The sequence below is a fragment of the Paroedura picta genome, chromosome 10 (assembly GCF_049243985.1).
Source record: "Paroedura picta isolate Pp20150507F chromosome 10, Ppicta_v3.0, whole genome shotgun sequence".
NCBI lineage: Eukaryota > Metazoa > Chordata > Lepidosauria > Squamata > Gekkonidae > Paroedura > Paroedura picta.
Window position 1 is genome coordinate 5,428,976 of NC_135378.1, and position 25,793 is coordinate 5,454,768.

Here is a 25,793-nt window from a genome sequence, read left to right on the forward strand (position 1 = left end):
GTGCTTTTGGGGGCGCAGCGCGGCCTTCCCCCCGGGCCCAGAAGCCTCCTCTTCGAGACCAGGGTGTGCTTTTGGGCCTGGGGGAAGGCCTCCTTCCCGCCCCTTCCCCCCCGGCCACGGCACGGCCTTCCCCCTGTACTTACATACGGGCCGCACACATGCATGAGGCAACCGCCTCACAATGCACCTTCCGATTGGGCCCTCACACAACTGGCTAGAACTCTGGTCTGTCCTGGTGAGGGTCCAATTGGAAGGCCCTCACTGGAACTGGTTCCGCCCACTCACCCCTTAACCAATTATGTATACCGCTCCCCGAGTGGTTACAAATATACTGCCCTCCCCTTGCCTCTCAACTGAGCCAGAATGGAGGTGAATGAAGATTGCCACGTTAAATACCCCAACAGTTTTAAAAAATGATGAGCCCTGTTACAGCATGTGATAAAATGGCTTCTAGATGTTTTCGGCATTAGCATTGGACACATGTGAGCAACTCTTCCCATGCCAAAAACACCACCAAACTCTAAAGTAACCCCCACACAGAAACTCATGGAGCAAGTAAAATATACTGAGGGTAATTTTATAATGGGATCAGGCCAAATGAAGCTTGTTCCAGGAAGCGCCTGCAAAAGGAGAGCAACTTCAGCTGATCTGACTCATGACTTTTGAACATCTGGGGCTGTCGCTGCAGTATTGTAGCCAAGATCTCTGGGGAGACACGATTATAGCTCTACCTGCAGTGCTTTTGGGGAAAAGAATGTAGTTCTTTGTGTGGGTATGTTTGTTGTAGGAATAGAGCCCAAATTGAAAAGCTCAAATGTCACAGATTTTTAAAAACCCACACATTATAAAGGAAGCTCTAACTTACTCCTGAAACCTATCTCCCTCTAGCCTGAGCTTTAAACTTTCAAAACAAGGAGCCTGTGGATGTGTAAATTAGCCCTGCATAAATGCATTTACTAGGCACAGGAAGCAAAGATCAAGTTCAAATGCACCTCCCCCCCAATGTTTCTAGCAGCACTTTTTGAAGCAGGGTTCAAAGCTATCTATTTATCTGGGGGGGGGGGGGGAGACTGAAAGCATTACTGACCTAATCAGGCAGACCACTTTAACAGTCTTTTCCACAGGGCGATTTTTTTAAAAGCAACTTTTCTTCTGCTACACTAGCTAAAGAGTTTTTCTGGCTAATGAAATAAGAGAGACCGGAACTGAGCACTGCTCCCTTGCCAGTAAAGTACAGGATCACTGCTTCTTTGATAGTATTTGGACCACACGTTTTGGAAAGAACATGTGGCTTCTGCACACAAACATAATACCTTCATTTTCCCTAAGTCCTGCCACAGCTGCCTGGGCAAATCTCAACCACTCCAGCATCTAGAAGGACATCCTTCTTGACATCCCTCTTTAACAAATCTGAATAGGCCTTTATCAACCAGGAGCATGACAGTTCACTGCAAAGAAGGGCATTTGGCAAACTCCTAACTCCAAGGGGAAACACATGCACATCTCCTAGGAAATAAATGATTATGATGTTATCCGTTCAGTCAATGACTGCTTTTAGTTGGTTCATGGTCATCCCTGCATCGGCTTTGATCATGTCGAGCCAGCAGATCCTTTGGAGACCACATTTCCTTTTGCCGCTGACCATGTTGAGCATTAATGATTTTTCTAGTGAGTTTGATTGCATGATGTGTCCAAAGATTTAGCTGTAATATCTTCCCTTCTAATGACATAGCTGGTTTGCGCCTCTCTAAAACTGTCTTGTTGGTAACTTTGGCTGTCCGTGGGATTCACAGCATCCGTCTCCAACACCATCATTCAAAAGCATCTATTTTCCTCTTGTCTTGCACAACCCTTAAATGTATGCAACACCTCCCACACGTACACACATCCATTGAATACCAAAACTCTAACAGGGGTGTACAATGTGTAGAATCCAAATCCAACTCAGGGAGAAGGGTAACTAATCTGAATGGAATGACCTCCTGGTTCTGGGTCTGAACTAACCAGGTGAGTTTTTCTGCATCCTGATTTCCTCCCCTGCTCTGTCTTTAACTTCAGGTTTCCTTCGAGTGGGGAGGGGCAGAAGAGGGCAGGCATGGGAGAAAGCCCTTCAGAAGGGAGAAAAGGAAGAGTTGGTTCATCTATGCCGCTTTTCTCTACCCGAAGGAGTCTCAAAGTGGCTTCCATTTGCCTTCCCTTTCCTCTCCCCACCACAGACACCCTGTGAGGGAGATGAGGCTGAGAGAGCCCTGAGATTACTGAAGAAGAAGAAGAAGAGTTGGTTCTTATATGCCTCTTTTCTCTACCCGAAGGAGTCTCAAAGTGGCTTCCATTCGCCTTCCCTTTCCTCTCCCCACCACAGACACCCTGTCAGGGAGGGGAGGCTGAGAGAGCTCCTGATATTACTGAAGAGGAAGAAGAAGAGTTGGCTTACAATATTCTTCCCTTTCCTCTCCCCACAACAGACACCCTGTCAGTGAGGGGAGGCTGAGAGAGCCCTGAGATTACTGAAGAGGAAGAAGAAGAGTTGGCTTACAATATTCTTCCCTTTCCTCTCCCCACAACAGACACCCTGTCAGTGAGGGGAGGCTGAGAGAGCCCTGAGATTACTGAAGAGGAAAAAAAAATGGTTCTGATATGCCGCTTTTCTCCAAGCGGCTTACATTCGCCTTCCCTTCCTCTCCGCACAACAGTCACCTTGTGAGGGAGGTGGGATCGAGAGCCTTCGGAGGGAACTGTGACCGGCCCAAAGTCACCCGGCAGCCTTCTGATCGGAGTCGCAGGGGCTCCCTGGGTGGCCTCGGGCCAGCGCACACTTTCAGCCTGACCGACCTCACAGGGGTATTGTAAGGATGCAGCGGAAGAGGGGAGAATGCTGCGAGCCACTGTGAGTCTCTGGGGGGAGTCAATAAACAAAACAAAAAACACTTTCCGAATTAATGGGGGGGAGGGGGGCAGATGACGCAGGGCCTGTTTGGCCGGAGGGGAGGCGAGGGGGACCTGCGCGCTGCCGGGCTCCCCGAGGCTTCCTCCCCAGAGGGCTGAAGGCCGCGTCGTGCGAATCGGCCACTCCGGGCCGCCGTAGCCAGCGCCTCCCCCGCAGCCGCGCACCCTCCCCCCCCCCGCCGGCGGTGAGGCGCTGGCTACGGCGGCCCGGAGTGGCCGATTTGCACGACTTGGCGCACGACCCCTCTTCCGTCGCTTCCGCGTTCCCGCGGCCGGGGCGGCTGGGCTGAGGACTCGCCCGCTCTGCGCCTGCGCCGCCACCTCCCCGTCGCTGGACCGAGCGGGCTCCAGAGCGCAGGCGCCGCCCCCACCCCTCCTGGCCGGCCGGGAGGGAGGGAGGGAGGGAAGCGCTGGCGGCGATGGCGGCGGACATCACGGCGCTGTTCAAGGCCAGCGTGAGGACGGTGAAGACGCGGAGCAAGGCCCTGGGGGTGCCGCTGGGGGGCGGCGCCGGAGACGAGCCCCCCCACCCCCTCCTCGCGCCCCTCCGCCGCCCCCCCGGCGCCCGCCCCAAGGGGGACTTCGCCGCCCGCACCCGAGAAGTGGTGAGTCCCGAGGGGGAGGGCGAGGGGCCCGCAGAGGCCATCCAGTCCAGCCCCAGGAACACTGGAGAGCTGCTGCCAGTAGAAGAGCCCCTTTGGAGACCTCCGGGGAAGAAAGCTTTGCGGGTTCGCTGGGCAAACCGTGGCCCTCCAGATGTTCATGGACTACAATTCCCAGGAGCATTCGCTGGCAGGGGCTCCTGGGAATTGTAGTCCATGGACATCTGGAGGGCCACGGTTTGCCCAGCCCTGCCCTGCCCTGCCCTGCCCTGCCCTGTGTTTTCCTACTTGGGAACATGCATCATCAAAAGTTCACACATCAATGTGAGGTTTGGGGAGGTGTAGAGCAATGGTTGTCTGCACACATGGACCTGGGCAGTACGGGAAACAAGGCAGTGTTTGCGATTGGCCTACACAGCTGCCATAATGTTCAGCAAGTTCCATCAAAATCCATGGTCTTTTGCAGGGAGTAAGTTTAGAATTGGGGATCAGGGGTTCAGATCCTAAAAATGGTCAGCTATGTGCTACAAAATCCTAAACTCCTAGAAGAAAAATAGGAAAATGTAATGCATAAATTATATTAAAGGGTGTATAAATTTGATTCTTACTACACTTTGAGATCAGTGGTTGGGGGCTGTATGTCTGCAGAGACAGAGCAATGGGGAATGGTAGGACTTTAGGTCAGATCCCATGTTGCCTGGCTTCAGAAGCCCTTTTCCCATTCCTGTACACAGGGAGGCCAAAGATGGCCAAGCAAATGGCCAAGTCCTGACTCCACTGGCTTTAGAGATGGCCTGAAAGGCAGCCGTCTGGCCTTGGAGCAAGAGGCTGCTGCCCACAAGGGCTGACTGAAGCTCCCTCCATCAGTGCCTCTCTGGGGATGGGCCCTAGATAGCCATTGTGGCTCTGCTAATGCAGGCAGCGGGCTCAGATAGGTGCCTCTTGACAAGTCCCTTGCTGGTAGCTGCTCGCAAGAGGGCATAAACGTCCTCGAAAACTGCAGAATTCTATTCAGAAAACTCTGGAAGCCTTAGCAAGGCAAGTATCATTTTTGTTATGCCGTAAGATACTCATATCTAAGGATGGGCTCCTAAGTCTTATTAGAAAAGATCTGCTACAGAACTGAAAACAAGCTTCAGTTGTTGGGCCAACCCATACAAAGCATATACAAAACAGTTCCACAGGGCCTGCAAAAGGGAGCTCTTCCACCAGGCATTTGATTGAGGCCGACCAGAATCTGCAGTACCACTGAGCCACTGACCCCCCCCCCCCCCAGCAGTCCATGGATCTGAAGTGAACCATGGACCTGTTGATCGTTACTTTGATAAACTGTTATCTGTTATTCTTCTTGTTATTACCAGTGTTGTACCGTATTATATTTTTCTGATGATGTAGAACACGTTCAGTGTATTATTTATGTTCTGTCTGAACTGTCCTGAGCTCCAAGGGAGGGTGGTGTCAAGGGCAGACAACGATACTTCCGAATTAATCGAAAGTTTTATTGTTAGCAGATCAAGACACTTCAACGTTCATAGTCGATTCTGATCAATACACCCAAAGCTGTACATTTTCTCAGACAGCAAAAGCTCCCCTCCCACAGGTGCCAGCCTGGGCTCCCTTCCAAGTGATAGCCAGGCCGTCTTGGCCTTGGGTGTTAGACAGTTCCTCTCCTCCAGATAACACAGCCTAGCAGAAATATTTGCAAACCTAAATCACAGCACAAAGCAGACAGCTCATGGCTACACAGAGACTCTCAAAATAACACACATTGATTCAAGATGGAGTCATTCAGGTCAAATACAAATCATGGCAGAGATCACCTGATCCTGACAGGTGGCATACAAATGGAATGGAATGGAATGAATGAATGAATGAATGAATGGATGAATGAATGAAAGCCAGTTAGGGGTGAGATCCCTGGATTTTAGAAGGAGAGAGCATACTGGTTTAATCAGAAACCACTCATGGCCTTATACCTGTTACTTTTATTCCATGATAAGGTTCTAACTTGACAGTGCTGGAGCACAGAAGGGCATTTCTGCTGGCTGGGCTAAATGGCTTTCCATCAAGGGTTACTGAGGGCCTATGCAGATATTTCTTATACTGATAGAAGATACAGTTGTGGGGACAGTCATATTGAGATTCTGGAACATATTTTGCTGTTCTGTTGTTTGGGGGAGGATTTGAGAAATAATATTAAGGGCAGTTTTTATCTTATAAAATTTTACTTTCATTACTATCAGCCTCAAGCATCCAGGATAAGGATCTGCCCAGCTTCTGCTTGAAGACTTATCGGGGGGGGGGGGGGGAGCTCACTGCTCCTTAGGCAGCCCATCCCACTGCTGAATTACTCAGACTGATATCTAGCCACTGATATCTAGCCACTGTCGTTCTCCACGTAGCTTAAACCCATTGCTGTAGGTCCTCTCCTCTGCTGCCCACAGGAACCTTTCCGTGCCCTTCTCTAAGTGACACCCTTCCAAAATACTTAAATTCATGTCCCCTCTCCACCTATTTTCCAGATGGAACATTCCCAAATCCCTCAGCCTTTCCTTGTAAGGTTTGGTCTCCAGGCCCTGAATCATCCTCATTGCTCTCCTCTGAACCCTCAATTCTGTCCATGTCCTTTTTGAAGTGAAGCCTTCAGAACTACACTCAGTACTCCAGGTGGGGTCTGACTATACAGTGGACTAGGACATCTTGTGATTTTGAAGTGATGCCTCTCTTGATTCAGCCCAAGACTGTATTTGCCTTCTTTACTGCTGCTTCACCCTGTCTGCTTACAGTCTACAGGTACCCCAAGATCTCGTTCTCACCCAGAAGTGTCTCTCCCATCCAGGAAGCCTGCTTCTCATTTGTGTGACCCAGATGTAGAACTCTGCACTTCTCCTTACTGAATTCCGTCTTGTTCTCATTGGCCCACTTTCCCAGCTGTTCAGATCTTGTTGAATGCAAGTAAATGCGAGTAAAAAAATGTACTTGCTTCAACAAAGTTGTCATAAGTTTTTAACAGAGCACAGCAGTGCTGCACAAAGATCCTTTGTGCTGTTTGTCTTGTCTCGGCATGCTCGCTCTGAAGAGCTCTGTGGCTCCGTCTCACAAGTGTGTTGCAGTGGCTAGCTCCTCCCGGCATGTGGCTTTTGCTTTCTGCCCCCAGCTCTTTGGCTCTTGCCTGGGTCCCGGATTGAAGATGCCAGCTCGAAAAAGCTTTGCTCTGCTATAGAGATTGCCCTTAACTGATTCAGGGCTGCCCTCCTTTCCCCACAAGCAAGCAAAACCGTAATATAACAAAACGGTAAGCTTCCCCCAAGACAGTAGGACTCTTGACTCTGGGAAATAGTGAGCCAGTTAAGCATGGCTTCACACGCTGATGCTCACGTCTTTTATGGAGTTGAGCTAGGACACAGTAGATGTTAGATTGTTTTTAAATTCTTACTTAATGGCGTTCCCCAAGAATTTCATTGTAGGTTTTGTTCCTGAAGTAGATGCCTCTTGATTGAGGTGGAGGCGGGCTCCCCAGTGTGGACTCTCCATACTTTGTTTCCTTTGCGCTGGCCCTACTAATGTGGTGAGGAGTCCCCCCTCTTCACAAGGGGTCCCTGGCTTTTGTGGTGAAACAAATAATTGAGTACAGCAAAGGGAACATGAAAGAGCAGCATGAAAACAATCTAACTATTAGCGCCGAAACGAATATTTAATGAAAATAAAAGCCATGCCTAAAAGCCCCGGTGCTGACTTTTGGAAACCCAACCACATCGCGGTCTTGGAAAGCCCAATGTCCTGTACAGTAGATATTCCAAATTGCTTGGGAACTGGAGCTTACGTTTGCAAGCTCGGAATGTCCTGCACATAATTAAGTTGTGGTTGGGCTTTAGAAAAATACAAAGTTCTCGAACTATGATTTTATAAACATGCTGCAATAACATTTCTTTATATTTAACAGTTTCGTATAGAAAGCTGATACTCTCACAAGGCATTGATTAAAGGTAAAACATCAAGAAAGGAAAAATATTAAATTAAAACTTCACTTAGGATGTTGACAGTTGGCTTGTAATATTAAACAGATGTGCGTGTTCTTGGGATAGTCTTCTTTCAAGACCTTGTTGCCAAGGTTTAAAAAAAGAGACAGCGACATGATTGTTTATTAATGTTCAAGCCGTATTTGCTTTAGAATTTCTCTTGCTCCAGTTGGGTTCCCGTAAACACTGGGGCGTTAATGAGGCTTTTGCTGAATTTATCTACAATCATAGAGAATTAAAATGGTATCCATTATCCAAATGAACAGTCGACAGTTGCTAGGCAAAATTCTGACTTGCAGTATAACTGGTATTTTTGTTGGTGGAACTGATATGTATGTGGGAACAGGATTCGGTCCACTTTGAGCCATGTTGATGGGGGATTGTTCAAAATAGATAATAGAAAATCATTTGGCTTCCTAGGCTGAAGTTTAGTGCGTTATAGTACTGCTTCCTTTTTAATCCTAAGGCCATTGGTAAATGACTTGATCTACCACAGTTCTTTTGGAATGCCTAATGGCAAATGCAGTATGCTTTTGCTATGCAGTATGCTTTTGCTTTATATTAATACACTAGTATTCAAGCCCGCTGTATTCTGAATACAGCGGGCACTAGGCAAGGGAGCCGCCGGCAGCCGGGCGCAGGGTAGCTGGCGGGGGCTCGTTGGGCTGCGGCCTGACGTGGCGAGAGGCGCTTCGCGCGTCTCGCCGCATCAGACCGCCGGGCAGGGAGGTCCCAGCAAACTGTGCGCGGCTCGCAATTGCTCCGGGGCGGAAATCGGAGGGACCAGTCGACTGGCGCTTTGCGCCTGCCGATTGGTCCCTCCGATGGTCTGTCCGGAGGAAGGGTCCAATCCGGACCCTTCCTCATCTCAGACACATCCCGCCCCTAAAGCCCTTACTGTTTTATTTAGTCCGCTGTGCCGCGGGCGGTGTTCAGATCACCTACCAGTGGCTTTATTTTCACTATTATTAATATGGATTTTTGTGTGTGTGCATAAGTAGCTGAAGAAATACTAAAAGAATTTTTTTCTATGCTTGTGTGAAGGCTAGGGAGCATTTGCAGAACAAAATGCCTATTCCCTTCCAAACTCCTTTCATCTTCCTAGTTCTGCAGAGGGCTCAGTTGTCTATGAGTCCTCCCACAGATTCTGTCTACTCCCATCATGGATCCCAAAGTACCACTGTCTTTTTTCTCCACCAGCAGAAACAGTTTGTGGATTTGGAATTGTCTGCTGATTATGTATTTGACCCCAGGTTTCTTTGCCACAACATAATGTAAGAAGATCTTGCTGAATCAGACCAGTAGCCCATCTAGTTTAGCAGAGTTTTTCAGGCTGTGGCCAACAAAACATAGCATAGAGTAGGGGTGGCCAACTGTGGCTTTCCAGATGTCCATGGCAGGGGCTCATGGGAATTGTAGTACATGGACATCTGGAGAGCGACAGTTCAACCACTCCTGGAGGCTGCGGCCTTCCTTGATGCTGCTTTGCAGCCTGCTGCCTGTGAACATGGAGGTTCCTTTATCTCATCTTGACTAGTGTCCATTGATGGACCCTCTCCTCCATGAATTTACCTAATCCCCATTTAAAGCTGTCTGTAGTTGTGGATTCCACAATTTAAATACACATTGAGTAAATGTTCCTTTTGTCTGTCCTGAACCTATAAGCTTCATGGGGTGCCCTCAAATTTTGTATTGCAGGACAGGGTGAAAAACCCCTTCTCTAGCCATCCTCTCCACCCCATGCGTAATTGTCTAAACCCCCACCATGTCCCCCATTCACCAACTTTCTTTTTAGACTTAAGCTTATCCTCTTAAGAAAAGTGCTCCAACCCCTTAATCATCTTGGTTGCCCTCTAGGTTCTTTGTCCATTTCTCCAGTATCCCTTTTGAGATTTGGCAACCAGCATGGGACATTGTTTTCACAATGGGGTTGGGCCATGGCTCTCTCTGTGCACAGGCATTGCTTCTGGACATGTCATTATCAGTGCCTTTCCCAATGATCCCCAGATGGAGTTTGCCTTTTTTTACTACTGCTGCTGCAACCCACGTTGAACTTTTCCTTAAGATCTCTCTCAGTCTCTGGCTCAGCATTTACTTAGAGCTGGGTTTTTTCTTTTTCTTTGGGGGGGGGCGGTATTGCAGTGTCTATTTCTGCAGTGACTGCAAGGCTGGGATCAGCTTGAATTCTTGGCTTTGATTTCCCTCACATGTCGCCTTGCATTGTTGTTGTTTTTTTTAGTGTGATGTAAGTAGGAGGAGTCAGCAGCTCGGGAAGTACAAATTGACCCCTCCTCCCGCCCTTGGGCTTGCAGAACTAGATTTGCTGTTCTTTGGTTCTTGGCCTAAGTGTTAGTGCAACCTTCCACCATTTCTGCTGACAATTCTCTTCCACGCAGGCCTGGCTACTCTGGATTACTGTCATGGCAACCTGCACGGCATTTTAAGTTGCCTCTTGGTAAACAACTACCCTGAAATCACCTACTGGAGCCATACTTTAAGAAGAATCCAGTTTTTGTTTTACACATGGGGAACTCGCCCCTATTTTAATGACTATAAATAGGCTGAATGTAGCTAAATAAGCAGTGTTAACAATTTGAGTTCAATGGGCTTTTTTGTCTTTTAATATTATACTAGGATAGGTCGAAAGCATTATTCCCTGCCATAGTATAATTATGTGGGTATGGTTATATCACATTATGTTACCCCTGGATGGAAAAAGGCAAGAGCTGATAGGAATGTTCTGCGGGTTTGCACAATCTAATTGAAATTGGGTTTACTGTAAGTGCCTTGGAATGTCGGAATACCCTTTCTTGCTCTCTCTATCGAGGATAAATTGTGAGTTAAGACTTTTGTTTTTCCTTAAATTTAAAAATGTGTATCTCATTCTGTATTTTGAAAACCAGCTAAATAGGAAACTTATGTGCATTTCTCATACACATGAGGGAAATAAGACTTTGTTTCAGTCCTACAGACACACACGTGTGGTCTTCCCTTTTATTTTTTTCCGCACTGGGAACTCTCATTGGAGAGCCTAAAAGCACGCAAGGAGTCCATGTCATTTTGTGCCTCCCTTTCCGTTAATCTGACCGCTATAGTGTCTGTGGCAAGACCAAACCCAGTTGTTTTTTGAGTTACTCTAGCAAAGGCCAACCCTTTCATCTGAGAACTCTCCAAGGAGATCCCTGGGTATTTGGCTTATGTTGTTTTAAAACGATGGCTGGGGAACTTGTACAGTTGAATGCTCCTCCATACATAGAAAAACAGAAAGGCAGATTTCAGTAAAATGGTCTTCTCTTTATAATCTCATTTCCCATGTGAAGGGGTTTTTTTGTCTCTAAAGTTCAGGAAACACAGAACGAGCTCTCCTCCCAAATAGCCTCATAGACCTGAAGAACCAAGTGTGTTTTTGGTGTCTCGACCTTTCTCCAAGGAACATGGTGAAAGTGCACAGGGCTGCGTGTTCTGCCATCTTAACAGCAAACTTGAGAGGAGGATCACCAGTGGTCTGTCCTCTGCATTCCACTGTGTTGGTGTTCCTTGAAGTTTGGGTTGTCAACTCCAAGTTGAGAAATCCTGGAGATTGGGGTTGGGACTCGTGGAGGGGAGGGCTTGAGAAGGCTGGGACCTCCAAAGCAGCCATTGGCTCAAGGTTAACTGAGTTCTGTTGTCTGGGGCGCAGATGCAATTCCAAGAGCACTCCAGGCTCCACCTGGCATCTGGCAATCAGACCTGAAACTGGTTTTGGATAAGGATTATAAACAGTAAAACAGCTGTAGTTGGCAGCAGTAGAACCAGACTCTTTTTATCAATTAGCACCTTCCAGATAGACATTTTGATGGGCGGTAATCAGTATGCCATAAAACAAGGTTTATTTACCGTGCAATCCTGAGTAGAGTTGCACGCTTCTAAGCCCCATGCATTTAGAAGAGTTCAAGTCTGTTTGGGATTGCACTGCTCGTGACTGCTGTTTGTAGAGTGCTAAATTATTTTTTTAAATCCCATGTTTGTGGTTGTAGTAATTCATTATTAGGTCCATGGTCCTTGTGCTAAACAAAATAAAAGTCCTTTCCTGGCTGTGTGTGTATATATATAAATTGGATGAAATATTCAGTTTTTGAAAAAAGCAATTTTGAAAATATGCGAGAGATGTTGCAATTAACCTACATGTACATTTATAATGCTAGAAAATGGGTAGCTTATTACATTCAAAGACAGGATCTGATAGGCTCAAATTGCTTAAAACATCAGTTATTGAAGATCTACCCTGGGGAATTTAAGAAACCATTTAACAGATGAAAGTGCATTTTGAAAAGTTTGACCTTACAGGCAATCATAAAATGAATGCAAACCGTGCTTCTCCCTCTGAACCGCACAGAGCCCATCTGTGTCTAATCCAGTAATTACAGACCAAGTTCAATTACCTTTTCAAACTTGGAGCAGCCTGGAGACTAGGCAGTGAACAAGCGTGGGGTTTTGTCTAGACCTCCGTTGACCACAGTCTAAAATGGGGATTTACAGCTAATTGTATTTATTTTGTTCAGTTTGATAACTCTTAAAAGATTTGTTTTGTGACTTGGCGATCGGATCCTGGAAGCTTTCCTCCCAGTCCCAGGGCCTGCTAAAGGCCAGTTATTGTCTGCAATGCTCACTCCCCTCCCCCCACCAGGAAGAAACAGGGTTGGGGGGTTACGGGATAAAGATCTCACTCTTCTCAGACCTTTCCTTTAAATTTTACATCTTTGGGGAGCAGCCAGGGTTTGTATTCTTCAATTTATGGTTTTGTTTTTAACCATCCTTTGTTAATACTGCAGCCTTTGGTATATATTTTATATTGAGGTATGCGTTGAAAGAATTGTTAACAGTTTTCAAGTGTGCTTTATTATAAGCAGTGTGCCTTCTTACTGCTTGTAATTGTCCTGTTGTCTGTTTGTTTTCAATGGGCTTGGGGGCAAACCTGCTGATCCTTAGCTTTTCCCGATGCAGCAGAGCTTCACAGGATGTACAGCAGTGCTGGCCGCTTGGGGCTGGAACGGCCGCTTCAGCAGCCGAAGCACACGGCCCTACTTCAGAGGGTGCACAGCTGGTGTAAAAGTTTTGAAACCATTTGCAGCCACAGTAACAAGACTAAATATTGCCCTGCCGCCATTGGTTCCATCACCCAGACTTTAGTATTTCTTAGTGGCTAGGCACTGGCTATTTTCAGTCATATCAGAAATAATAATTAAAATCCACCAGGTTCATCAGCTCTGAATGCCATTATGGGCAGCCATGTAACTTTCTGCTGTGGAGCAGAAGATCGTGTTTGGAGATGCAAAGGTGCACATGGCCCAGGTTTTACCTACAGGATCAAAGGAAGGATTCATATCTGAGTTTCAGTCCTTTCAGTGATGCTCCAGAACAGGCACATTTTGATCATTCCTAAGAAGCAGAGGACTCCACTGCCCATGTGTCATCTCGAGATTAGTCCCTTAGTCAAAAAATCAGCCCCAGCTCCAAGAGGGAAGATGATGAAACCAAGCCCAGCCCTATGGGAGTCACCCTTTCCCTTAGACCGTTTATGCACTGGAGGTTTCATGCTGGGCTGCAAGCTAGAGCTTTAGTCGTGGCATGTTGTCCCACTGCACCCACATGGGGGAGCATTTGGTTTGGTGCACCTCATCCACCCCCGATTTGTGCTTCTGCATGGGAGCTGGGGCAGTGAAGTTCCCAGTGCATTAAGAGTCTTAGAGTAGCCGAGGAGAGAACAACCAAGACTGTGCATGTGTACAGGCAGCAGGGTGACCAAGAGAGTCACCAAACTCTTTAAATTTAATATATCAGTGACCTGTCCCAAAGAAAATGGCGACTTTGTGTCCTTAACTGTGCAGAAAAAAAGATTCAGGTGGGTAGCTGTGCTGGTCTAAAGCAACAGAACAAAGTTTAAATCCAGTGGCATCTTTTTTAGTTATATTATTTATTTGATTTCTATACGGCTCATGGCGGTTTACATGGGGGATACATGGAACGAATTAATACATAACATAAACAAATACAGCAACAACAACAATCCAATAACGCAATTTCAGTGATCATAAACAATACAACAGGAACGGAACCCAGCCAAGGCCCCCAGAGAGGACAGACTGGTTCAGGCCATGGAGTGATGTCTGAGGGGGGACCTGTTGACGGTCTCAGGCAGATACCTGCTGGAGGAGCTCCCTTTTGCAGGCCCTGCGGAATTTTGGGAGTTCGGACAGGGCCCTGATCTCTTCAAGGAGTTCGTTCCACCAGGTGGGGGCCAGGACAGAAAAAGCTCTGGCCCTCGTTGAGGACCAGGGATTACCAGCCAGTTGGCATTGGCAGAGCGTAATGCGCTTTTGGGAGTATAGGCGGAGAGACGGTCTCTTAGGTACATCTTTAAGACCAATAACCTTTTATGCAAGGTCTGAGCTTTCGTGTGCCCACTGTTGGTCTTGAAGCTGCCTGAGGAGGAGAAATGGCTCCCTGGCACATACAATTTATCTGATTGGTGCAAAGCTCAGTCAATTGGAATCAGTCACAAAGATCAAACCATTTGGCTTTCCCAGGAGCTGCTCCTGCTTCCTGCTGTGATATCAGCTGCAGCAGGGCTCTCTGGCGAACTGGCTGTGTGCACAGTTATGTCTTCGCTGTTTAGGTCTGTCCATCCCTTTCCCCTGCAATGGCTTTCTCTTCAGAATCTTGAATTTTCCTATCAGCTGTAAACAGTGCATATGGAATTTTGTAGGTTCTAAGGGGCAGTCCAGAAATGTAAATAATAAATAAAAGCCTTTTATGGCAATTTAAAACCCTCCTGTTTTCTTATACTTACAGTGCAATCCTAAATTTCTAAACTCCATGGCTTTAGTGGATTCGAATGCTTAAGATGGCAGTATTCGTCTGCTTATGGACTTGAACTGAGACACCCATTTGACTTTCTGTGGGTTTCTATTTCAGTAATTTGTTGTGTTTTCAGTCTAAATGTGTATCTGCTTCCTCATTGGCCTTGCAGAGAAATTACAGTTTTTCCCTTTGATAATTGAAAGCGTTAAGAATGGGCTAAGCAGCATGGCCTGTGTTTCCAGGATTCCATTCAAGATGGCATCCATTACCTAAAAGTAAATTGAAGAGAAAGCTTATTGGGGGGATGGGGGAGGAATGAGAATGGATCTGGGAGAGTGATTGAGTTATAAGAAGGGGCCCATCGCATCCAGCCTTGTGGCTGTGTACAGGAAGCTGTTCAGTAAAAGGGGGCTTCATTTGCGTTAACTGTGCTCTGATTTTCATTAAATAAATGGTACTTTCTGCTACGTTGTCTAAGCTCAAGATTAACTTCTATGGTTACAGATGGAGATAAATCTCTAGCTTTTTAAAAAGATTGTTCACTGACAGCTTTCTCCTAAATAAAGGTCTTACTTTAAATTTCCTATCTTTAAATGCATAGACATAGATGACAAAACATTTCTTGTAATCTCTTTGGAAAAAAACTCTGTTTGCATCACTACTTGTTTTTTCACAACCCAGAAATGAAAAAAACACCCCTAATTTTGTTCTTCAATAGAATGCTTTTATAAATGAAATTTTGGGAGGGTACATTTAACTGATATTGATGTATGAGCCAAACCAGCCTAGAAAATTAGGTAAGAAATAAGGACGCAGGTAGGAATAGAAGTTTAGATCATTCTTTCCCCGGTGTTATCAGTAAGGGGTCAAGGAACCAGCCCTACTTACTTTCCGATTTGTTTGGCCGAAGGGTTCCTAACTAGGTCTTATTTTTCAGGGACTTGTTTATTTGATGACCCCCCCCCCCCGCCCGCCCGTATCGTGCTTTGACAATGTGTAGGACGGAGTCTGCCGCTATGTCAGGAATTCCTGGTTCTGTTCAAATTCTTGTATCATTCCAAAACATGGTTTATGATAGAACCCTTGCTACAAAACAGCTTTTGAAAATTTAGGTAAAGCCGAGGTTCCTTCCTTATAAAATAATGAAGGTCTTAGATGATATCTATTGCTGTAGTCACTTTATTTATTGTTTGCCTTTCTCTGTGAGTCTGAAGTATACAACACCCAAAGAGAGGTAATAATGCCATTAAATAGTGATGCTTGGAAACTAATGAGAATATCAGTTCATGTGTGTAATTACAGTATTTGCTGGCGTATAAGACTACTTATCCCCCCTGAAAAACATGCCTCCAAGTGGGGGGGGGGGGTCGTCCTATACGCCGGGTGCACTTCAGTTGGGATAGACATAGCTGCCCATAGTACTATAATGTAATGTAACAAACTCTATATTTTGAGTGGAAATGTTGGGGGGTCGTCTTATACGCCCAGTCGTCTTATACGCCGGCAAATACGGTAGCTGTATCCTTTATATAGATGTCCCTTTGTCTACAGTTTTGTTACAGGAAAATATATGCACCTTATATGTTTGACTGTTATGCCAATTTTTGCACTTATAAATTCCCTATTTAAGAAATGTATATCCCAAATATCTCCTCAGGCTCAAGGGATATTGTATTCAGGTTATGGTGTGTGTGTGTGTGGGGAGGGCTTATTTGACAAAAATGTAGTTTAATGTCCTGAATATACTGTAGAATTGGTCCTCTGTGGTGCAGCACAGTTGAAGATTTTTCGTAAGGAGCCTCAGAAAAGGCCACCCTGCAGCTTGCTCCTGTATATTGTGGATTGGGGGGGATTAGGGCATACCTCACCCCTTTGTAGGATTGCATGGTCCAGGTTCTGTCCTAAACAGCCTCACCCGGGGGTCGGCTACAGTGAATTTAGGGGGAACTTACTCCCAAGTAAAATCAGAGTCCAGTAGCAAGTGATCACTACCAAGTGCTGATGCAGAAGATTTGACAGTAGACGCTTCTGGCTGGGGAAGGGTTTCCCTTGTTCCTCCGTACAGGATTCTGTTGTGTTCCAGTCAGCCTCTTCCTACATGCATCTTACTTGTGTGAAAATGCATACAGGCCATTGCACAGTGTGGTTACTCACCGTTTTGGTTAACCAATGTAAGAATTATTGGGGTGAAACAAGAAAGGAGAATGAATAAGAAGTCTATAATTAACTAAGAACAAATGGGAAAAGAGAAGAGGGAAACCCGGCAAGTAAAGCTGAAGACGATGGTTGCGGATTGCAATCAGCAAAAGTAAAGGTCGTTTTCAGTATTTTGAGCCATTTGCTTTTCTTTCCCTGCTGCAGCAGTCCCTGCCGCTTGTTGTGGTTTTTCTATTGTAGTCAGTGAGGTTTGGGATGGTTTGTGTGGAAATCTAAATATTAAAGCAAGTTATGATTAGAGGCTGGCGATAAAACAAGAAAAAAATATTGGGAAATTTTTATTAAAGTCATATGTTGCATCTCTTGTTGGAACAGAAAATGTACACTCCCGCAGAACTGCACTTTTGCTTGGCTTGCATGATGAGAGTTTCTCTTCTGCCAGTTTGACAGATCAGTCAGATCTTGTTTTGGGCTTGTCATGTTTTGGGGTTCAACCACAAAAAAAACATCCAGCCTACATGGATAGGGTGATTCTCTCAGATGGGTAAGGAGTCTGTTAATTCTGCTCAGCTGCTGTAAAAGGATGCAATGTGTGATGAAAGAATCTGCAAGTTCTTTTTTTTAAAAATATGTTATTGGACATTAGTTTTTGCATTTATTCATCTTGAAGCTAACACTTCCTTGTATACAGCTCTTCAATATGTTAAATTTTGAGGAGGGTGAAATAATATCTTTCTGTCTAAAAATACATGGCCACACTTGGGTGAAATACGTGTGTCTGTGTATGTCGACAGGCACACATAAACATATAAATCTTATCTATCACAGCAACAACAACTTTATTTTTGTAGCAGACCTTCCCTTCCCTACAAGCTCAGGGCAGATAACAAAAAACCAAACAAAACATAATTTTAATCAATAAATTATAAACAATAAAACATTCATTATATAAGTAATTGGTTTTTAAAAATTAAGTACGGCTCTTTGGGGAAGTGTGTTCTGAGTCCCAAACACCTGACTTAGAAGCAAACATCTGGAAGACAACCCCGTTTGTTTGGCTGAAGGTGAGAAAATGTTTGCTCCTTCCGTCTGCGAAGAAGAAGCTGTCTGACGCTGGGGAAATGTCTCCATTATGAACGCTTTTTGTTTCCGCAGAGGCCCAGATCACAGGATGAAAACTTTTGGCCTGTGGCAGTGGGGGGAGGGAGGGTGGTGGTGGGGGGGGGGTTGCCCATTCCCTCCTCCGTCTCCTGTGGGCCTCTCTAGCACCTTTGGGGAGAATGGATGGAGTGACTTTTTGTGCCCTTAATGCCAAACTGCTAGGTAACAGAACCAAACATCCCCAAATGTCAGATAATATAGCAAAGGATTGTGGCGGGGTGATGGTGCTAAGATCAGATACTATTACAATAATATAGTGTCTTTTAAAAAGTACAAAGAACACTTTGAACCATGTGAAAAAGGTCACAAAACCTTTTCAAACATGAAATAATGCAATTCTGGGGTTCTGTCCTAACCCATACAGTTGAGAACAGTGAACAAAGGTTTGCACGGTGCCCTTTATCTTAGGGGGGATCCTGTGTTCCATAATATTTTTATCTTTTAGGACAGGACTTCCTTGCAGTTTCAAATTTTTCATGCATCCATAGATGATGGTTCCAGATTGTCTCGTTTCTCTAAAGCGGGTATTGGGAAAATCTCATTTCTGTTCAGGCACCCAATGGGGAAAGGTAGAAGGGGAGCTGCAGGTCAGGTGGGTTTTCCATCCAGTTTGGTAGGTGTGCATGTGAATGCCACGAGTCGCCACCTCCCGAATCCTAGTCAAGCGGCTGTCTTTCAGGCCTGGCAATGCCGCTGTTTGGCACTCGGGTAAATTTGGTTGTGAAGGGTGGAGGGAAATGTCCTGGGAAAAGCACACGGGGTAAGGGAGACATTTTGAACAAAAGTATGAGAACAGCCTCAGAAGACGTGCCCTCCCTCACAGCAGCTCTCGAGACCGTGCCTGCACAGGAACTCAAGTTGGGGCTCTCAGTGCTGATTGTGCTTCGTTTTCTTGCATTGGAATCAGTCTGTTGTCTTGCAGTGCCGTTGGGGAAAAGATTATTTGTTTTCTCCCAGTGAGATTCATTTTCTGATGCACAGTCTCCTGGGTCATATAATCCCTGCAGTGGCTACATTAAATTAAGGCATTCTGTTCAGATTTGGGTCTGTTCCTTATCCTAAAGGCATTGTGAGTTCAGTTACGAGACTCTCGATTTTTTTACATTTCTGTCCTGAAACTTTCCTCACATTAAAATTATGGCAGTATTTAACAAGAAGCCTAGAAATGCAAGCAATTTATATTTTTGTGTTTTGATATATCTATTCTTTGACTCCTTCGAAGAATCTAGAAAGGGATGAGAGAATGTAGTCTGAATTTTGTCCCTGTTAATTTTTTGTTTTCCATTTGTTGATGTAAACCAGAAGCTGAACAACCAGGAGCTGAGCTCAGGGGCAGCCAGGCTGACTGTCTCCCAGGCATTCTGCTCCCCCATTTAAAGGTTCTGCCACCCCTATCTTTTGTTTAGATGTCGTTTGCTCTTTAGAGTTTCACATTACTGCAGCAATTGATCTGTGCAACTAATCTTAAAAAAACTTTAACATTGCAATGGAAACCTAAACCAAATGTATACCCTCTAGAGAGAAATTATTTGAAAAAACTCTCTGCTGTCATTATGACATACAGTGCATTTTCTTGCCTAAGCCCCCATCAGACTGTGCTTTTTAAAAAAGGAGTGGAAATAAATCTTGTTTGTACCCATAACAATGCAACAGTTCAGGACTTTTGAATAAGCATTCGGCTCAGCTCTGCAGTACGCTTTGCAATGCTCTTTGTAGCTGCTATTCCCTGGGGATATATGTTGTTGGATTTATTTCTTCAGTTTGCCGGTTAGACATGTATATATCTAAATGGAGACGATGAATTTGGTATAAATCACATATATCCTACGATTCTGGGGGAAAGCTTCCTTTAGGAATAAAAAAAAAATATGGAGCAACACATTTGGAAGTTAAATAAATAAACATATATGTTGCTTAGTGCTTGAATTCTAACATCTCACTGTAAGTGAGATCATTGACATTGGGATGAAGATCGGGGACCTACAGCTCACCCCCAAGGACAGGTCAGACAGTTCCCCGGTGGCAATGACAGCCACAGGAGGTGCTGCTCGACCATCAGGCCCCCCCACAGTGCTGGAACCTTCTCCTGCCTGCCTCCCTGAAGGGGGTGCTCCAGCAGCTGCCTCAATAAAGAGACTTTTTGGGGTGCTCTTTATTGTACCACCCTGACTCGGGGTGGTGGGTGCTAAGGCACACCTCTTCTCAGGTGGGGGAAGGGCCACAGCTGTCCCCTCTCCCTCCCCTCAATCCGCTTAGTCTTCTGAGGGCCCTTATGCACAGGGGCCAAAGTCTACGAATGACATATCCCTGAATACGGATGACATGTCCCTGAATACCATCGCTCCTATTAAAAAAGACTATCAAATGGGGGCACAAGTGGTATTCTCTTCAATCTTGCCTGTCAAGGGAAGAGGAATGCGTCGGGAGAGGAAGATAATGGAGGTGAATCACTGGCTGCGTAGTTGGTGCCGGCAGGAGAGATTTGGTTTCTGGGACCATGGGATAGAATTTCTTGAGGAAGGCCTACTAGCACCTGATGGACTGCACTTATCAAAGCTGGGGAAGAATGTGTTTGGCAGGAACCTGGGGAGATTCATCAATTAAACTGAAGCCACAAGGGGAAGGAGACGATCAACATAGGGAGTATAAGGAAGGAGAACGATCGGGGGCAGCCCAACCAGGAAGGCCGGCTCATAGGGAACCAAAAGTAAAAGGATTCAGACGCCTTTATACTAACGCCCGAAGCATGGGCAATAAGAAGGAAGAGCTGGAACTTCTTATGCTGATGGAAAGGTATGATCTAGTAGGCATCACAGAAACTTGGTGGAATGATTCTCATGACTGGAATGTAATGGTGGATGGATATGAACTATTCAGAAAAAACAGAATAGATTGAAGAGGTGGAGGAGTGGCCTGACCAACGAGAGGATGTGGATGCTGCACTTTGTGAGCAGCTTGAGAAAATATCCAAGCGGCAAGACCTTGTCATCATGGGTGACTTCAATTTCCCAGATGTGTGCTGGGAAACTAACTCTGCGAAGCGTCCTCAGTCATGCAACTTTCTGACCTGCCTGGCTGACAATTTCATTTATCAAATGGTAGATGAACCCACAAGAGGTTCAGCCATACTGGACTTAATACTGACCAACAGGCAAGAGTTGGTGGATGAGGTGAAGTAGGTGGGGACCCTAGGGGGAAGTGACCATGTCCTTTTGAGATGGGGAGCCAAGGAAGCTTGTAGCCAGACGCGGATGTTGGATTTTTGTAGGGCAAACTTTAATAAACTCAGAGTAAAGTAAAGGAGGCAATAGGCCCACTGTTGGGTGCAGATGGACAAACTCTAACGGAAGATGCAGAGAAAGCAGAAAGGCTTAGTGCCTATTTTACATCTGTTTTTTCCCACAGGCCAAAGTGTTTAGGCACATCTAGAGATGGCAGTAGCCAAAGGATAGTGTCTGGGTAGCAGGTTAAAATGGATAGAGAGGTTGTCAAAGAGGCATTTAGCCTCACTGGATGAGTTCAAATCCCCTGGGCTGGATGAAATGCACCCGAGAGTGCTCAAAGAACTTTCCAGAGAACTTGCACAGCCCTTGTCCATCCTCTTCGGGACCTCTTTAAGGACTGGAGATGTCCCGGAGGACTGGAAGAGAGCAAACGTTATTCCGATCTACAAAAAAGGGAGGAAGGATGACCCGGGAAACTACAGACCAGTGAGTCTGACCTCTGTTGTGGGGAAGATAATGGAGCAGATATTAAAGGGAGCGATCTGCAAACATCTGGAGGACAATTTGGTGATCCAAGGAAGTCAGCATGGATTTGTCTCCAACAGGTCCTGCCACACCAACCTGGTTTCCTTTTTTGACCAAGTTTGCTGGATCGGGGAAATTTAGTAAAGCTTTTGACAAGGTTACCCATGATGTTCTGATGGATAAGTTGAAGGACTGCAATCTGGATTTTCAGATAGTCAGGTGGATAGGGAATTGGTTAGAGAAAAGCACTCAAAGAGTTGTTGTCAATGGTGTTTCATCAGACTGGAGAGAGGTGAGTAGCGGGGTACCTCAGGGCTCGGTGCTCGGCCCGGTACTTTTTTACATATTTATTAATGATCTAGACTAGATGAGGGGGTGGAGGGACTACTCATCAAGTTTGCAGATGACACCAAATTGGGAGGACTGGCAAATACTCCGGAAGATAGAGACAGAATTCAACGAGATCTGAACACAATGGAAAAATGGGCAAATGAGAACAAGATGCAATTTAATAAAGATAAGTGTAAAGTTCTGCATCTGGGTCAGAAAAATGAAAAGCATGCCTACTGGATGGGGGATACGCTTCTAGGTAACACTGTGTGTGAACGAGACCTTGGGGTACTTGTGGATTGTAAACTAAACATGAGCAGGCAGTGTGATGCAGCGGTAAAAAAGGCAAATGCCATTTTGGGCTGTATCTACAGGGGCATCACATCAAAATCACAAGATGTCATAGTCCCATTGTCCCACTTCAGACCACACCTGGAGTACTGTGTGCAGTTCTGGAGGCCTCACTTCAAGAAGGACGTACCGTATTTGCAGGCGTATAAGACGACTGGGCGTGTAAGACGACCCCCCAACATTTCCACTCAAAATATAGAGTTTGTTACATTGGGCAGCTCTGTCTATCCCAAACCTCCCAGCTGGTGGGTGGACCTCTGAAGTTTAAATTGCTGCCAGCCAGCTTAGCCATCCGTTTCCTGGAAGTGGGAGGGAATGTAATCGATCACTAAAATGGCTCGCTGCTATTTAAAGCCTCTGTTAACTTTCCTCCATTTAGAGGGAACTGAGAATTTAGATGGCCCAAACCCTGAACCCAACCAGACAGAATGTCTGGGACATGTTTTGGGAAGGCACTTCCCACAAACTGTTTCAGGAGGGTGGGGCATGACCCAGCCAAATTCATGGGGAATTTAGGATTGTTGTGCTCATCCCTACAACCAGGTTGTATGAAGCATAAAAAAGGACATAATGCTGAACCTTCTTTTCAGTACTGAGCAGCTTGCCAATTATCTGGCTAAGGGGATGGGGAGTTGTCCTTTATTGCTGTCAGCTTGCTGTCTTCTAAAGGTATGGCTGAGCCTGCTGCCTCCTACCAGCAAGGTGGACCCTCAGAGAGTCCTGAATCCTGTTGGTATCCGGATGGCTCTGGGAGGTGTGATTTTGCGGAGGCCCTTGTGACTGTATGGAATGAGGGGCTGACTGGGGGGCTAAATGGACAGGTGGGAACATATTCAGAGAAGGGCAACTAGGATGGTTGTGGGGTTGGAATCCATGCCCCCTCATGAGGAGAGACAGAATAGGGATGTCTGTTTCGGACCGCTTGGGGCCAGAACTGACCTGAAAATGGCACCATTTAGGTCCCAAACGGCCCAAAACAGCCAGCACCATAAATTTAGGTGGCCGAAACACAGCTCACTGGAATGCCCAGAATGCATTTCAGAGCATTCCGTGTGTCTCGGAGGAGGGGGTTTAAATTTTAAAGGGGGGAGCAGAGAGCGAGGGGGAAGTGCTTGTCAGTTTCCCGGCTTTAGTCTGGCTCCCTGGGCAAGGGGGGGGGGCAGAGACCAATGGCTAGGCTCCTCTAGGGATCCCAGGCAATCATCTACAGATGCCTTGCAAGTGTCTGTGCTCTTTGGGTTCCTGGGGGGGGGGGGAGCTCTGGGTTTCCCCCACTCTTTTCTTCGTTTATCCTTTGGGACTTTGTGGGCCTTTGTTTTGGGGGTGTATTGGGGGGAACTGTTTAATCTGTTTGGATTTTCTGGCTGGTGGTTTGGTGGGTTCTGGTTTTCGTTTGGTCTGTTAGTCAAGGGCTTGGGATTTTTCCTTGGTGTACCTGAGGGGCTGTTCAGGTTTGAGGTGAGGTTTGTGTTGCTGTGAGCATTCTTGCTAGGGCAGCGTTCCCTAAATGTGGGTGGCTCACAGAAATTTGCCCATTGAGTTTCCCAGTCTAAATAGCCTCTAAAAAGAAGAGGGACTTTTTCAGGAAATAATTTAAAGTTCTGCTACCAAGACCTTAGGATAGGGGCTCAGTTCCTTCCCTAATTAGACAGCTTAGGAGGAATTATAAGAGAAAAAGCCAGTTGCACCTCTACATTACAGTTAACTAAATAGTTAAAAACCACCAGGGGCTGTGCATCTTATCCACCGAAGGGCAGCTTCTCTGGCGGAGAGAGGACTAGTTCAAGCCCACCAGTTTCTGAGATTCTTAGGGGCAGAGGTGGTCTGCATATCTCACTGCGGCCCTCCTCCTAGAGTTAGTAGTCAGGTGTCAATGTTCAGCCTTCTGAAACCTTAACCTACCTTTCTAAAAAGGTTGACTGTTTCCTGCTCAAGGTTAGCTAGGGCCATATAAGCATAGCCAGGTTTCAGGGTTAGGCTTCTCTAGCTGTTAAGCACCCCCCAAAAACAGAAGACAGGTAGGAGCAAAGTCTTCTGAGAGGTCCAGGTTGGGGGTTTCCTAAACAAGGCGGGGGGGGGGGGAGAAATTAGCTGGGGGGAGGTGCCGTAAGGTTTCAGGGTTCTCTTAGAGGCAGGTGTCTCTCCGTGCAGTTAGTTAAGAGTGTTTGACTTCCCTGAATGCAGTGAGATAGAATCAAAGAATCATAGAATCATAGAGTTGGAAGGGGCCATACAGGCCATCTAGTCCAACCCCCTGCTCTACGTAGGATCAGCCCTAAGCATCCTAAAGCATCCAAGAAAAGTGTGCATCCAACCTTTGCTTGAAGACTTCCAGTGAGGGGGAGCTCACCACCTCCTTAGGCAGCCTATTCCACTGCTGAATTACTCTAACTATGAAAAATATTTTCCTGATATTTAGCCTATATCGTTGTACTTGAAGTTTAAACTCATTACTGCGTGTCCTCTCCTCTGCAGCCAACGGAAACAGCATCCTGCCCTCCTCCAAGTGACAACCTTTCAAATACTTAAAGAGGGCTATCATGTCCCCTTTCAACCTCTTTTTCTCCAGGCTGAACATTCCCAAGTCCCTCAACCTATCTTCACAGGGCTTGGTCCCTTGGCCCCAGCTCATCTTTGTCGCTCTCCTCTGTACCCTTTCAATTTTATTTACGTCCTTCTTGAAGTGAGGCCTCCAGAACTGCACACAGTACTCCAGGTGTGGTCTGACCAGTGCCCTGTACAATGGGACTATGACATATTGTGATTTTGATGTGATGCCCCTGTTGATACAGCCCAAAATGGCATTTGCCATTTTTACCGCTGCATCACACCGCCTGCTCATGTTTAGTTTACAATCCACAAGTACCCCAAGGTCTCGTTCACCCACAGTGTTACCTAGAGGCTTATCCCCCATCCAGTAGGCATGCTTTTCATTTTTCTGGCCCAGATGCAAAACTTTACACTTATCTTTATTAAATTGCATCTTGTTCTCATTTGCCCATTTTTCCATTGTGTTCAGATCTCGTTGAACTCTGTCTCTATCTTCCGGAGTATTTGCCAGTCCTCCCAATTTGGTGTCATCTGCAAACTTGATGAGTAGTCCCTGCACCCGCTCATCTAGATCATTAATAAATATGTAAAGAAGTACCGGGCCGAGCACCAAGCCCTGAGGTACCCCGCTACTCACCTCTCTCCAGTCTGATGAAACACCATTGACAACAACTCTTTGAGTGCTGTTCTCTAACCAATTCCCTATCCACCTGACTATCTGAAAATCCAGATTGCAGTCCTTCAACTTATCCATCAGAACATCATGGGGAACCTTGTCAAAAGCTTTACTAAAATCCAAGTAAATGACATCAAGTGAATTTCCACGATCCAGCAAACCTGTTACTTGGTCAAAAAAGGAAACCAGGTTGGTCTGGCAGAACCTGTTGGAGACAAATCCATGCTGACTTCCTTGGATCACCAAATTGTCCTCCAGATGTTTGCAGATCGCTCCCTTTAATATCTGCTCCATTATCTTCCCCACAACAAAGGTCAGACTCACTGGTCTGTAGTTTCCCGGGTCATCCTTCCTCCCCTTTTTGAAGATCGGAATAACTTTTGCTTTCTTCCAGTCCTCCGGGACATCTCCA

At 46.0% G+C, this 25,793-nt stretch overlaps 1 protein-coding gene across 1 annotated transcript in view; it reads left to right on the top strand.

Moving 5' to 3' along the window:
• The first annotated feature begins 3,189 nt into the window (after positions 1-3,189).
• The window catches only part of STX18 (syntaxin 18), a 44,757-nt gene continuing 22,153 nt past the window's right edge, over positions 3,190-25,793 (top strand). Inside the window, exon 1 of the mRNA XM_077301613.1 lies at positions 3,190-3,551. Coding sequence (XP_077157728.1) covers positions 3,366-3,551 — 186 coding nt within the window. The 5' untranslated portion in view covers positions 3,190-3,365. The remainder of the gene's footprint in view (positions 3,552-25,793) is intronic.